We start from the raw sequence: 15739 nt of genomic DNA, 5'->3' as shown, positions 1-15739 counted from the left end.
ACCTGGACCTCAAATCCTGGTAATCGACTGTAATCCTCCCATGTCCTCTCCACCAAGGTGTTTTCTTCAGTTCCCCCGTTTGTTGGCGCACCATTTTCAGTTAATTGCCAGATTGGTCGATTGCTGTGCGCCCCTGGCGGCCCCAAGGTCATTTGTATGTATGTATGTGTGTATGTATGCATGTATGTATGTATGTATGTATGTATGCATGTATGGATGGATGGATGTGTGTGTGTTTTTTTTTATTTTTTGCTTGTCCGAGGTGTTTGCACCTGGCAACGGAGTCTGGCTTATTCCTACCTTAATTGCCTCGTCTAAGTTTTATGACTTATTTTGAGTTTCACTTTTTGTTTCCAAAAACTGTAGTGCCTTTATACATGTGTATGAAGGCACTACAAAAACGCAACGGAATCCATTGTGTTCTATAATTGCTGCTTGGCTGCAACCCATACCTCACGTCGGTATGCAATGAATCAACACTATCAGAGGCTTTCATGACCGTGGTTAATGTAATAAGCTGGAACGTTGGAGGTTCAAAGGATAGAAAAAAGACGTTGACCCCTTACACCAATTCACACAAGTTACCTCAGACAACTTGCCAAGGTCTGACCTCCAGGAAACACAAGACCCGCATGGACAACGTTTGATTAGGAGACGGCTTAATACGATACAGCAATCTGGGTTCAATTACTTTATAATGGGCGATGCAATTTGTCGTTCACAGAAAGTCACTAGATGCATTGTAGAACCGGATGGCTTCAGTGATCATAATACGATAGTGGCCATTTTTACGATGGATTGTGGCTCTGACCAGTTTTTCGATGTGCCTATGAAGTTTTAATATACACTGAACACTCTGACGGGAAATATTTTTCACGCAACTCCATTGACATGCAATAGGTAAACCATGAGCATCCAATTAACGATAAGTTTGGTATAGTAAAAAATGCCTTTCATCGGCATTTTTTGGTTCATGCTTTCAGCCCGCCCAAATTATGTGAAAATTCTAGGTACGGAAAGCAGCAATGTGAATCGGTCGAGAGCGTTGGATGCTGGCTGCATCATTAGTATTCGTTTCGGTGCTGTGTGGAGCAGATAATTGTATTCAAGGATCATTCGTCTTGGATCATGTTGAGGCATGTAAGCTCTGTAAGCTCTGTAAGTGCTGTAAGCAAGCTTTGCAAGTACTACAGATAAGCTCCATAAGTACTGCATGCACAGCATTCAGAGACGCTACAAGGATATAGGGGTTTGGTTTGTCGCGTCTGCATCACAAATGCCACGGAATGCTTTTAATAAATCTTAAAAAGCCCCGGTAGGAAGAGACCGACATCATACCTGTCTCTAAAAGCATGTTCTTACTTGTAGCCCGCTAACCGCAATTTATCAAATGATGTCTTTACAAACATGCTTTTAGATATCTGCGGGACATTCCTAGCCAAAATCACTGGTAAAAGATGTGTGGTTACAATACAAACGCTGCTAGATTTTCAAAAAAGGTTTTCAAAAGTTTTGCACCGTTAGGTTTTGTGAAAAAGGCCGGTATTACACATCGAGAAGTAAAATAGTAAACGTGGCCTGGGTCTTTTTCACTTCAGCAACGATGTACTGAAAAGCGGTATAGTGATAAGCAAGTATCTCAGAAATATGACACTCGCTGCCAAGTTCAAAGTCGGCGTATATTGGGACTGTAGCCGCCTAGGGCTTTTGCTTGGAGCAATTTTAAGTAAACTGCAAGCGCAAAAGCCCATACAAGCTTCAACATATTGATAAAAGTGAGCATCGCTAACATCGCTAGCAGCTAGCAGTGCCATGTTACATATGATATCCACCAATGCGGCTGAGAAAAGCCGGATCACATCCCTTCAGTGATTACAGGCTAAGCGTCATACTAGCACAGATTCCACACCAACAGGGTGTTTAGAGGAAAAATTAGGACGAAGCGCCCGCGAGCGTTTAATCACTGGCTCATGCATGGCATCATCGTGCAACCTAAGCCCGAAGGGATTTCCTACTTCGTTTGGAAAATGAACATCCAAACATCAAGAGGGCATGAAGCGAATGGTCTTTTGAAATTCCAGTGCAGTGCATGCATCAGTTGCATGCAACCCCTTGAAATGCACCCGCTGATTGATGGCGAAAAAGTTAAAATCACACAGTTTTACAACAAATTAGAGGCAATAAGAGTAACTCAGCTGTCCGACACACATTCGACGTCCGGTGCGCACCCGATCCCAGCTCTATCTCCCTGCATTTCTGAACAGTTTCGGATGGGGCTAGTGTTGTGGGCACTAAGCCAGAGGTGCGACGAGAGGAAGCATGCAAAATGTTTTGGAGAAAGCATTGGAAAGGCCACAGACATTGTACTCGAAACGCACACGTGGTCGATCAGGAAAATCGCAATGCGAGTTGACACCGGTCACAGAACGGTGTGAAGATTTCTCACGAAACACCTCGGACCAACATCGCACAAAGTAGTTGTCCATAAAACACTGTCTGGGGCGACAAGACTGAAAGAGGTGCTTTCGCCAGCTGATTCTGTCATTAGTACGCCGCTGACGCCCTACTTCACTAATGTCGTTTTCTTCTCTACGACTCCCGTTTCCTGAAAGAACTGCCTGGCACGCCGTCAGTACAAAGGGAATCACCAGTCCCTGCCGGCCTCAAAACTGCAGCGCTCCACAATCACCACAGGTGAAGGGTGTTCAGCAAAGATGATCACTGGAGCTACACCTGCAAGCACTACGAAACTCTCCACGATACCATGTGGTCCCAACATGATAAAGCCATGTCTTAAACGTTCACAGAGTGCTCAAGTGGCTGGAGCGGCACTTTGGGAAGCGCTTCATCGGCGGTAATGCGCACCATCCCTGGCCCGGTCGTTCTCCGGATTTAACATCTCTGGTCTACTTCCTGAAGGGCTATACAAGACAAACATATACCACGGGTGTGCCAACAGCCTTCACAAGTTTCAGCAGGCAGTAGAGCGCGATGTCATGGAGATCTCGACAGGCCCGTGCGCCCGGGGATGGAGTAGGAGAAGTGCTCGGCTGTCAGCGAGGAGCGAAAGCGCGGCCACCTGGAACGCGTCCTGTGACTGCCCTGTGAAACTGGCAAAAGCTTCGATGTGTGTAGCACTTAGTTTATCGTGCTCTGTGTGAGTCTTGGCCCTCCATAATGTAATGCACACTTCGATGTGTGTAGCACTTAGTTTATCGTGCTCTGTGTGAGTCGTGGCCCTCCATAATGTAATGCACACTTCGATGTGTGTGGCAGTTAGTTTATCGTGCTCTGTGTGAGTCGTGGCCCTCCATAATGTAATGCACACTTCGATGTGTGTAGCACTTAGTTTATCGTGCTCTGTGTGAGTCGTGGCCCTCCATAATGTAATGCACACTTCGATGTGTGTAGCAGTTAGTTTATCGTGCTCTGTGTGAGTCGTGGCCCTCCATAATGTAATGCACACTTCGATGTGTGTAGCAGTTAGTTTATCGTGCTCTGTGTGAGTCGTGGCCCTCCATAATGTAATGCACACTTCGATGTGTGTAGCAGTTAGTTTATCGTGCTCTGTGTGAGTCGTGGCCCTCCATAATGTAATGCACACATACCTGAGCACGGTGTTTGCCCTGCTATACGAGGTGAAAGTTGCGAAATCCATTCGTACTCGCGCGGTTGATATCGGCACCACCGGAGATCTTGATATGTTTCTTAGCTTCCTGCTTAATTGCTTACAGTCATAAAGGCGTACATCTGAGGTATCTCCTCACCACAAGCAGTTCTATACGTCAAGTGCACTTTTTTGGTTTGATGATCGTGGGCATCGCATTTCACATGATACCGATGATGAAAGCTGACATTTGTACGTCAGCAAAGCGAACTACTGGAAAAGCAGTACGCCTGTGTCTGCTTCACGGCACTGGAAAATTCTTGGAATTACAAGAATGCATGTTATGACAGGCATAAAAGCTCAATGTGGGTGGTAGCGGGTTATTAGATCGGCTATAAACAGGATACATCCTGGAGTTGTTAACCGCGTAAACAGCGTCTCAGCAAATAAGGTGTCATGCTAGCTGGCTGATTTCAGACACTATCACGTCATATTTTAGATACCATTAATACGTCAGGGCGAGAATTATGCCGGTTAAGACCTATGGTGCACCTCACCGAATCAAAGTAAGGCAGGTACCCCTCACGGTAGCCAATTCCTGATATGAATGGAGCGCAGATTGCATGTATCATGTATTGCATGTAGGCTACCTGAGTAGTCCAGCTGTTTTTCCCGAAACCTGTTTGACTTACGTTTGAGCAGATTTGATTTACTGACCAGCCAACAACGTTACGTTGTTAAGGTGACTTTATCAGACCTGTAATGCACAAACATCGTCAAAGCTAGTCTTCTTCTATACTTAATAAAGACATGTGTGGGTGGGTGTTTTTCCGCCATCAGCGTGTTTTTGCCATCCAGGCCAAATGGCGGCGGGCTTTTGTGCGACATTTTCATACGACCCGGGACCACCGGCGACGGTTGTCAGTGTTACGTGACGACTCTGTATTTTACACTGTGAGCGCATGGCGAACGAAATTAATTTGTAAAATCCCATTGGATTAAGACGTCCGACGCAAATTTGCCCCCCTCCCCCGCCAATCAGCGGACGGCCGGACACGCGTGCATCCCAGAGCCATATCTCAACAACTTTCGAAAACTTTCTTGTTTTGGCCCATGATGCACATAAATCACGTTTAGGCAAAGAGCCGTGTTATGTCTTTTTACGTGTCTTTTTACGCGCGGTCGAAATGGTGATCTCCCGACTGCCACCGACCAGCTTTTTAAAAGCAGTATTGGACATTTGGACATACGTTTAAACTGAACTAGCCATCTTGGAAATCATTCGGTGCAGTTCACAGCCCTGTCCTTCTTAAGACCTAAAACTCCTCGAGTTTCTGAGGTACGCATCCGCTAAGATATGCAGGCCATTTCGTGCAGACTATTTCAAGGTAACTGAGGCATCCGTGACGCTATGATAACGTCATTCAAATCCTGGGATTCCATTGGCTATGCGACGATCAAGGCCAAGAAAAAAATCAGCTGTCGAGTCCCTCGTATCTGGCGTTAATGAGCACGATTTCCAGATAAAACGGCTGTCAATTGGCTCTCAATCAATGTTGTGCAAGGCACGATGACGCAATCGAGCAATGATGCAATGATGTATTGCAATCATCAATCAAGCAATGATGTATTAAGGGGCAATTGTTCCACATGGAAAAAATTGTGTTTTCTAGAGCACCCTTTTCCACTTATACTATATTTTATAATTTCTTATGTTTGTTTCGATATCTTCAAAAGTGAGCCATTCCCTATAAGCAAATGGCTGACTGCGCGCGCGCGTCTGTAGTGTGGAGCATTCCCTGTAAGTCAAGTGGCTGACTGCGCACGCACGTCTGTGGTAGGCCGCCGCCGCCATGTCGTTGCATAGCCGACGGGCCGCGGTGGCGACCAATTACTTCACGCGGCCCCTTTGCTCACGACCACGAGCCGATATCTCGGCAAGCACGTGTCGGACCGACCCGGGAGTCGCACGCTTCGGTGGAGACGGGAAATCGCGTGGCGGTAAGTCTGCAGACCCACGTGCCACGTGTCATGGACCCAAGAGCTGGCAGGTTCGATTCAGCTATGTTTGCTTTTTCACGTGTCGTGCCAGATCTTGACACCCAGTGCGGCTAAAGGCGTGAATCCAAGTTGAAGGCGTCCACTAATGTACCGTCAGCAATATCAGTCTATACCACCACTTAATACACACACAGTTGCAATGTAAATCGTCCGGAAAGTTTGGGCATTTAGGGGAGCACCGTCAGCCGTAGACATAACACAGGCGAAGGAAGTCTGCGACCGATCGACGGCCAGCCAGCATAGAGCGCCATCCCAGACATGTAAGTCGATAACGGCGTGTCGGAGCCACTGAGAGGGGACGCGATTCGATGAGTAATTGAACTGGCAAGTGTGTGGTGTAAAGCGCTCGGTTGCACGCGCCACGATTTAGCACGCACGAGCTGGCAATACAGATTTCGACATTTTTGCCATTTCTCTGTACGTTTTGCGTCATATCTCGTCACCCAGGGCACGGAGTGACTCGAGATTGTAGTGCTGCGGTGGGGAACCCAACAGCGAGTCATATGGTGTCATGTGCATGGTCGCGCGGGCCGCGTTTTACACTGACACGATCTGAAAAATAGAATTTCTTATTTTCATCGGGTTTCACGTTTTGTGCCCCATCTCGGCACCCAAGACGCGGAGTCAGTCGGAAGTGACATGCTCTGATAGGGAATCGAACGGACAATCCCGCAGTGCGAACTTTGTGGTCGCACGCCTCACCTGTCACGTGGGAACAAGCCAGCAACACGTGTTTTGCCATTGCGACCGTGTTTCGCGTTTTGTGTTACATCTCCGCACCCGGAGCACCTAGAGACGTGAATCCAACTGCAAAGCATAAAAAATCATACGTCTGCCTTTAACAAAGAATGTAGCGACGCAAGCATGTCAAAGCTTGGCTAAATAGTATTTCCTTAGGGTGCGTCTGTCTGTCTGTCCCGTTTTTGCCTAGCTTCGTTCACGGGTCAAACGACGGCTCGCTGCACGATGAAATCTGAACGACGCACAGGCGCACCAGGCAGCTTTCCACGGACAGATCGCGATCCGCTTCGATCCGGGGCTTAGCTCTGGGACGTGCCAGAAGGAGCGTTTTAGATTCATTGGTTTTGCACGGGCGGCACGACAATGTGACCAACGACAAGGCCGACGAGCAGCCGTTCGCGATTGGGGCCTCATCTCGGCAACCGGGTGTCGGAGATGTCACCATTGGTATGCACAGGTAATAATTGAACGGAGAATCGTGTGCTACCAGATTTCGAGAAACTTGTGCCACATGTCACGTGCACTGAGGTGTCCAAGATGGAGTTTGCTATTTTGTACGTTTTTTTCACGTTTCATACCACCATCGCTCGGCAGCCAGAGCGGGTTAATGTGCAAACCCGATTTCAAAGCGCCGACCGGTGTATCGTCTGGAATGCATGGGGCCAAGACGAGCCTGTGCGCTGCACGGTTGTGTCAATAATCATCGGGTAAACCGGGAATATCGACATTAAAAAACAGCGCCGGATACAACACGGTTTGTCGAAACTGTATCCGAGATCGTGGCGAAATGTATATGCCACATGCACCGATTCAGGTTCTATATTAACCGCCCATTTTTTATATTCTGTGCATTGCGCCGTCCATGCATCAGTCTTACGAAAAGGGTGCAATTCCATATTTTTGCGTCATCAAATACCGCCGGCCGATCGCTCAGTCACCGCTGGTGAGAAACTCAAGAAAAACGACGAAATGCACGCGCGCCGTATGTTGCCGGCATCCGACAGCCGTCATTTATTCATTTATTCATGTTTTGTTGCGGCGACAAAGGTGAAACATAGTGCCCATCAAACGCATTACCCGCACTCCTTGCTTTGCGAAATGTCAGAGAAACCACCCAACGAGTGAACAATAGTATGCAGCGGCTGCGATACGAAGCCCCAAGAAATACAATCACTTTTCAGCGAAGCTCACTGCTACAGCAAAATAGCCCTCCCAATGGGCTGGGCTAGGTATGTTTTGGAGTCACTTAAGAGTCTTAGCGACACAGAAATATTGCAGCAGCATTGACAAGTGACAGCGGCGAACTCAGTAACACCTTGCATTTGCAGCGCTAGCAAAGGCGGCTTTCTTAAACTGTTGGAATGTGCAACAGCCGCGCCCCAATGCCCCAACAGCCGCGGAAGTTTGGAGAGCAAGATTTGAAAGCTGGGCAATCGTTGATAGTTTCTTAGTAAGCAAAGCGTGAACTCATTACAGGAGAGTGCCTTAAATGGTGTATCAAAATCATTTATTTTCCACTGCTTTGCTGTGCCTCATCAGCTTTGACGCATGACAAGGTGGCGCAAAATCGGCAAGCGCTATGGTAACTTTTATTTCACATTCAAATCAATGCTATCCCCTATAGGGTTTTCGAAGGGCCGCTACCCATCGATCTCCGTCAAGGTTGCAAACGACTCAATCCATGGCGCTGCTCGAAAAACTGGCTTACGGATAAAGTTCGTTTCCCATGGCCCACGTACGTCCCTGGTGGTCAGCACATCACACCCGGCTCCTGTCAGGCATCCGGCAGCCTAAGGTCAGGTGGGCCCGAGAATCCCATAAATGGTGCTTAATGCATCCCGAAATAATGCAAGCACAAATCATCCGTAGAAGCTCCGTCACCTAGCGAAACAGGCCCGCAAAGGCTTGTTAAGCCAATCATGTGGCATGAGGGTAGATTCATCAAAATACAAATCTTCCGCCTCGTTGCAGATGTTTGCGCTTCGTGACATCGAATTCGCACACCCTATTTTTCGGAAGCTTCATGTGTCCATCTTTTGTTTTTTAAGCTTTAGGATGGCTTAATAACATGCTGCCATGCCACGTATTTTTATTGTAGTGGCAAGGTAAACACGCAGTGACACTGAACATTGGCAACTGATATCCCCAAAATTATCATCCTTGGCTTGGACTTTTCCCTCAGGCTTTGCAGCGGACAATGCTTGGCTTTAACTTCGAAAGCGTGACACAAACTTAACGCGCATTGTCCGGGTCTGGAACAACAATCAACAGATAGATATGAAACTGCTGTAAGCATGACGTACGTCTGACGGCTGGCACACATCATAACTCTTATTGCACTTACATCGGCGCATCGTTACTTGATCCGGTGCCAGACACTCTGCCTCGAGTAGCGCCAGTGCATGTGGGACGAACTCAGCTGCGTGCTGTGAGTGGTCGTTCTGTTTGAGCTCATGCAAGTTATATTAAGCCATGGCCCTCGCAGCGATCTCTACGACTTGATTCAAGTTTTGCAATCCTTGTTAAATAGTACATGCCGACGCAGCTTGCAGCCTGAGCGACCTTCAGGGGCCTTGGCTGGCGCTTCCCACTTGACCTACTTGACAATGGTTGCAAACGGTGGTGCGCGTCGCACGCGTCGACCATACCGCAGATGGTGCAGCTGCAGCTGGCGGGCCGGTCGGCGCCGACACGGGACTCCTTTCTCCCGAGCGTGCAGTCTGGCGGCGATGGGCCGCGCCGGCCGGCAACCTTGGCCACCCGCTGGTCACGCGCCGCGGGCGGCCGCGTCCGGCGCGAGGGCATCGGGCCGAGCCTTTATAAGGGCGCCGGTCGCTCGCCTCCGGCCGGACTCCCTCGGCGAAGCCGGTGACGCCAGCACGAGCCGACAGTGAGACGGTGAGTACCGCGGTATGCCGCATGGGTCGGAGAGGCGTCTGCGGGGACTGAACCGTCGGTCAGAGAGGCGTCTCGCGGACTGACCCGCCGGTCAGAGAGGCGTCTCGCGGACTGACCCGCCGGCCAGAGAGGCGTCTCGCGGACTGACCCACCGTTCGGAGATGCGTCTCGCGGACTGATCCACCGGTCAGAGAGACGTTTCGCGGACTGACCCACCGGTCGGAGATGAGACTCGCGCGGACTGACCCGCCGGCCAGAGAGGCGTCTCGCGGACTGACCCGCCGGCCAGAGAGGGGCCGCCGGCCAGAGAGGCGTCTCGCGGACTGAACCGTCGGTCAGAGAGGCGTCTCGCGGACTGACCCGCCGGTCAGAGAGGCGTCTCGCGGACTGACCCGCCGGCCAGAGAGGCGTCTCGCGGACTGACCCACCGTTCGGAGATGCGTCTCGCGGACTGATCCACCGGTCAGAGAGACGTTTCGCGGACTGACCCACCGGTCGGAGATGAGACTCGCGCGGACTGACCCGCCGGCCAGAGAGGCGTCTCGCGGACTGACCCGCCGGCCAGAGAGGCGTCTCGCGGACTGACCCGCCGGCCAGAGAGGCGTCTCGCGGACTGACCCGCCGGCCAGAGAGGCGTCTCGCGGACTGACCCACCGTTCGGAGATGCGTCTCGCGGACTGATCCACCGGTCAGAGAGACGTTTCGCGGACTGACCCACCGGTCAGAGATGCGTCTCGCGGACTGACCCACCGCTCGGAGGTGCGTCTCGCGGATTGACCCACCGGTCAGAGATGCGTCTCGCGGACTGACCTACCGCTCGGAGGTGCGTCTCGCGGACTGACCCAACGTTCGGAGGTGCGTCTCGCGGACTGGTCTACCAGGCAGAGATGCGTCTGCGGGGACTGACCTGTGTCCTGGAGATGCTTCTGCACGGCCAGAAATTGATATACTGTGAATGACCCGCAGACAAGACGTGGGTCTACGGGACAGATCCACGAACCAGAGATGGGTCTCCAGGGGCGGGTTCGCAGACCAGACAGGGGTATGCATGGACTGACCTACGCTCCGTAGTTGGGTCTTCTACGACTGACCCACAGACCTGCCTGACGAAGTCTTACTGTAACTGACCGACGAATGGCACATGAGCCTGCAATTACTGATCAACGGGATGCAGATGGGTTTATGGCGACAGACTTGGACCGGGAGGGGTTTAAAAGGTACGATACATGACAGCTGTCTGGGCAGCCACCGTACCCGCCCATGGACAGACAGGATTGCATGGTAAACGGATTTAAGGGCTTAACGTACCTAATTTGCATAACGACAGATTAACATCTATGAAGCCTCGACATGTCGTTCTTGGTTTCTGCGGTGATGAATTTGTATGTGCTGTAGCTTACTCGAAGGCAACAGTGGGCGGTTTATCGGTCATCCAGTTACAGCCAGACGTTTCGGGGATCTTCGTCGGGTGCCAAGAGATCCCTGAGACGAATAAGATGTGCATCATATCCTATGCATTCTATAATTTATTCACATGCTTGAATATATTATTTTCTTTGCGTCACCATGGCCCAAACGCCTTTGCATTTAATGCTTGGAGCGAGCGGCAGATATGCGCCTGAGAATAGTGAATATACCACCCAGACGTCGCAGTACACATCTGTGGACACATTTTGGTGTTTCTCTGTCAATACATTCACGACGGCGACGTTATGATACTTAAGAGTGTCACATTCTAAACTCGGTGTATGGGGGGGGGAGGGGGAGGGGGTCTTGACCGCTGCGATTAGCCTAACCAACCCCAAAACTTGATTTATCTCCTGATTCCAGCCACTTGGATTAGCGCCCATGATTTCAAGAAGTAATTTTACTCCTGAAATGTTTTCATAAAACTTTCCTACCAGGGACTAACCTCTCATTTTAAGCCAATGCGGAGCTGCGATTTTGTGCGAAAGCTTTGTATTGTGTATAATTTACAAGCAGTACCTTCTTCTCAAAACATTTCCAGTGCCCGCCGTCATTTTTTCATTCACAGAAAACATCTTAGTAAGACGGCCTAATATAAGCACCAAAAATAGGCCTCCCTTATCGTTCATGAAGGTGGTCCGAGGCACAAACAAGACGGTGTTATGTAGAGTGGTGTGGTCTCATACTGACATATCAGAGAAGAGTAAAATGCGTTTTCCGTAAAGGGACTACGTCCACAAGGGGATTTCTGCATAATGGATTGGGAGCTCGCTGAGGATCCTGCATTGTACCAGGACCTTCAGTGTACCAGGAGGTCATGATTAAATGAAAAATTCCGCATTTAAGGGTGTTAAGGCATCAGATATCATGAAGTAAACGCGCTTCTAACTATTGGTTAGGTTTTAAGAGTTAGAACATGCTTTAGATTTTCCACTGTTCTGGCAAGTTACATTGCCCCGCCCCGACAAGGCGTACAAATAGATAAATGACACTGTACCCTCGAGTGTTTTGCACGTTCTTTTAAGCGTGGTAGCGTGGTTTAGTGGTCCTGGTTCAAAGGTAGTGTTCCACATGTGTATGAGGTAACTTAAGCATCCATCTTGAAGACATTCGGTGCAGTGCTTCTTAAGACCTAAGCCCCTGTAATGTCTATGCTTTCTAGTATGCTATTTGGTGTCTACCCACCCGCGAAGGTGTACAGGCCGCTTCGGGGAGATTATTTCGAGGTCGCTCAGGCATCAATGACTCCATAAAAAGGTAATTAAAATCCTGCCATTCCATTGACGATGCAGACATCAAGGCCAAAAAATACGCTTGTCGAGTCGTTCATATCTGGCGTTCGTGGGCATTATTTCAATATATAGCGGCCGTCAATTGGCTCTCCATCAATGCTGTGCAAGGAACAATGTCGTGATCAAACAATGACATATTAAGGGGCGTATTTATTACTTAGAGAAACCGTGTCATCTAGAACAGTCTTTTCCACTTAAAAGGATACCGATTATCACAAATGAGCTTATTTCATTATATTTGATGCTTCCTCTATACCTTTAAATGTGGAACATTCCCTTTCCAGCTCATGCCAGCTTGATCAGCCTGCAAACCCCAACTTGTCCAGCTGGGAATAAAGTTCCCGCACATGTGTCCATCGAATGAAAGGAAAACACGCACTTCTTGTGCCCTCCGATGGGGGTATTTTATGAAGGCAAAACGAACCAGACGCTCGTGACTGACTTATTGAACACGTGATAGACTTATTGAATATGGAGACGTACGATGACAAAGCGTACACATCACCAGGAGAACATGCGGTAGGCCGACTAGCGGCAGTGAAGAGCAGTGCAAAAAATATCAACTCTGCAGTAGAAATTTGACCACCAGCAAAAGACAACCACGGATCGAGGATATTGAAGTTGACGCATGGCCGTAATTTTCGCCGGAGGCTAAACAGACAAACGTCGCCTTTGGACTTTGACGCTTCGACCCCGAGCTTTTGAGCAGCTTTACACGTCTTTCAAGCAGCATCGTTCAGTTACATTGTTTCAAAGAAGTTTTCTAGTCGTTGTAGTGAACACTGACATCCGCTGGCAATCGTCTTTCCATGCCTTTCCTCAGTACATGTCATCACAACCTTCCGACTTGACCGCCTGTCGATCCGGGCGAAAAACCCGACAATATCTGCAGGCATGTCAAACATGTAAAGGAGTTAGCATCACAAAGGCGTACGGCATTAGGTACGCACATAATTATTGTGGCGCAGGGTTGCGTGAAATGAATAGCGATGTCTACTGGTGCTTTTCGGCATTTCTCGTGCCAATATTTCTTTTTTACGCATATTCATGGGGGGGGGAGGAGAGATAAAAGGCTTAGAAGAGCACCAGAAGAGGGTCTCGAGCCTCCTTGAAAGCACCTAAAGTAACGCTCCTGTTGACACCAAGCCGCTTAGGTCGGTGGCGACAGTGGCATGGAGGCGCTCTGCAATCATGCGAAGCGGCAACTTGTCACCAACTGCACACTCAGCAGCCGGTGAGGTGCTGAGTACAGGCGTTGACGCCGTGCGTCGCTGCAGATGCGCTGCCTGACCTGCTTCCTGCTGGCGTGGGCCGCGGCGGCGGCGGTACCCCGGCGGCCAGACCCTGAGATCCTCCATCGACGCCGAGCAGAGGCAGCCAACGCGCAGATCCTGCAGCAGCAGACGGTCAAGACGGAGGATGGCAGCTACAGCCTATCGTAAGTGCGCGTGCACCGCGGCAATGTGATCACCGGTGTTGGCCACGTGCCATGCAGTAAGATATTATTAGCATCATCCCATACTAAATTGGTGCCCGCTTCTTCCCGCAGGTAAATTCGTGAGAGCACTTCCAAAGGTCCCTGGCTTACGTTTACGCGCTAAGTTATTATGCTTGCTTATTTTGGGAGTTCTCCATATGCGGATTGCTGTTTCGAATTCATTCATTGGGTCCACGTGAACACGTCAAACGCCGTTGAACGCCGTTTCAGTACATTGTTTGGTAATGAATCAGCTATGTTCTGACAGCTGGTACCACTGCGTTTTACTCTATTTTAGAACTAAGAGTGTCTTGAAGTCGAACGCACTGCAAAACACCCTCTCGTCTTTTCCCCACCGATGTGACGTTTTATGCTTCTTACTCAGATTCCGGACAGACAACGGGATCGTGCAGAAGGAGACGGGCACATCTTTCCCGGGCACGCTGCCCGAATCAGGGACCTACGTCAAGGAGGGCGTCATCGAATACGTCTTGGACGACGGCACTCCCATCACGCTGTTGTACGTGGCCGACGAGAACGGGTTCGAGATCCTGAACCCGGACGCGCTACAACAGGTGCTGCCCACGCCGCCGCCCACCGAGTACCCGCTGCCCAAGGTGCCGGGTGCTGGCATGCCCGTGCCCGAGCCGCTGCCCCAATTCAACGTCGGCCTCTTCCGGGTGGGCGGCACCGTGTCGCCGCAGGAACGGCTGTAGCGGGCGGACCGGGCCACGGCAGGCTCCGGGGCGCCGCGAGGGAGCCGCCGGCACCGACAGCAGACGACGGGTTCGCAGCGACGGCGACCCGGCGTCGCCGCCGCGGACGCTCTGGGCTCGTCGCGAAGGGCGCCCCTTTGATGCGGCCAGTGCACCGCCTCGGAGAAGCCCCGAAGCGACCTCTGAAGATGGCGCATCTGCCGCGCCGGCCTCGGCCGGTGCTGCTGGGCTGTGGCTGGTGAACAGGGCCGATTCAGCTGCACTCAATGGCGCGGACAGATCCACCGTTCGGTAACATGTGCCCATACGTCTGCATCTAGATCATAGCACGTGAACGACCGTTGATCTAAAAGGCCTCTCCCAATATCTGTCACCTAAGAAATCTGCGGGATGTCTCACTGTCCAGTCGCCGGGCAGACACTCGGGCCAGGTTGCCTATCGGGGCCCTAGCCGATCATCAGCTGGATCCTGGACTGCCATCGCCAAACGGCGTTTCGGAATGGATGCATTTTTGTGTTGTTTTGTTCGAGTTACAGGTCTTTCGGTCTGGGCGCGCCATCTCGGAGCTATGTGATCAAAGAGGCGCGTATTGAGTAGCGCGGCAGCTGCCCTGCCCACGTGCCTCACGCCAACCACCCAGGAAACCCCACCATACAGACGGCGGGGTCCGCCCGAACAGGGGCGAGGATGAGGCGCGGTGGTCCAGGGTCATGATCTAGACAGTGACTGTAGTAAATATGTGCTGCGTGGTATGCAAGGATGTGGAAGCTTGCGTGAAGAGGATGACAGGAAAGATATGTGAATTCAGAAGAAGATGTGCTTTCCGACGCCAAGCTGGTCCTGAACCGTGACGGCGTTATAAATCTACCTTATTGAAGCTACCAATGTCTGGCTAAATGACGTGCGTGATGTGGGTATAAACCGCGTCTTGCGAAGTCATGTTCATGTGAGGTGTGCTGGCCTTGGATGCCCCAAGAATGTCAACCGATGTACAGACACGATGCGCACTGATGGTAGGCCTTTCCGTTTTGCGACTGTCATCGAATGATGTTTTCTGTTTGATAGTTGGTGCCATTTTCATTTCAAACACCACCTGAAAAGTACGAAATAAAAAAATATCCAGCATGACTCGTTCGAGCATTTCCATCCGAAGCGATTTGCGGGCATTTCAAGTTAAGCTTCTATAGCTATGTCCTGAGGGCCGGAACGCAATCTGAAACGCTAAATACGGGTCGTTGTGACCACGTTAACTTCAAGTTCGAAGATAGTTTCCCACTACTTGACTCGTGATATCAATATGAATTGGCCAAGACCACTGAATCACCCTTTGCGATCAAGAGTGAGCGGGCAGGTTACAGAAGGAGCCCCAAAAAGTGTGGGGTACGCAGCATATTAAATCAGGGGGAAAGAGCCCTGAACAACTGTAGAAGGCGCCTGAGCATCGAGTACCTAGGTACGTCAACTTATAAAAGCCCAGCGC

The 15739-nt window shown here is 50.4% G+C and overlaps 1 protein-coding gene across 1 annotated transcript; it reads left to right on the top strand.

Annotated features, from left to right (window-relative positions):
• The first annotated feature begins 9248 nt into the window (after nt 1-9248).
• LOC119099314 (endocuticle structural glycoprotein SgAbd-2) lies at nt 9249-15387 on the top strand. Its single transcript, XM_037222447.1, has 3 exons — nt 9249-9307; nt 13344-13504; nt 13929-15387. Exons 2-3 carry the CDS (start codon nt 13344-13346, stop codon nt 14257-14259), a joined length of 492 nt encoding a protein of 163 aa, XP_037078342.1. The 5' UTR covers nt 9249-9307; the 3' UTR covers nt 14260-15387.
• The last annotated feature ends 352 nt before the right edge of the window (nt 15388-15739 follow it).

This window comes from Pollicipes pollicipes, unplaced genomic scaffold (genome assembly GCF_011947565.3).
Source record: "Pollicipes pollicipes isolate AB1234 unplaced genomic scaffold, Ppol_2.1 Scaffold_4740;HRSCAF=5597_pilon_pilon_pilon, whole genome shotgun sequence".
Classification (NCBI taxonomy): domain Eukaryota; kingdom Metazoa; phylum Arthropoda; class Thecostraca; order Pollicipedomorpha; family Pollicipedidae; genus Pollicipes; species Pollicipes pollicipes.
This window is presented reverse-complemented; position numbering and strand designations above follow the sequence as displayed.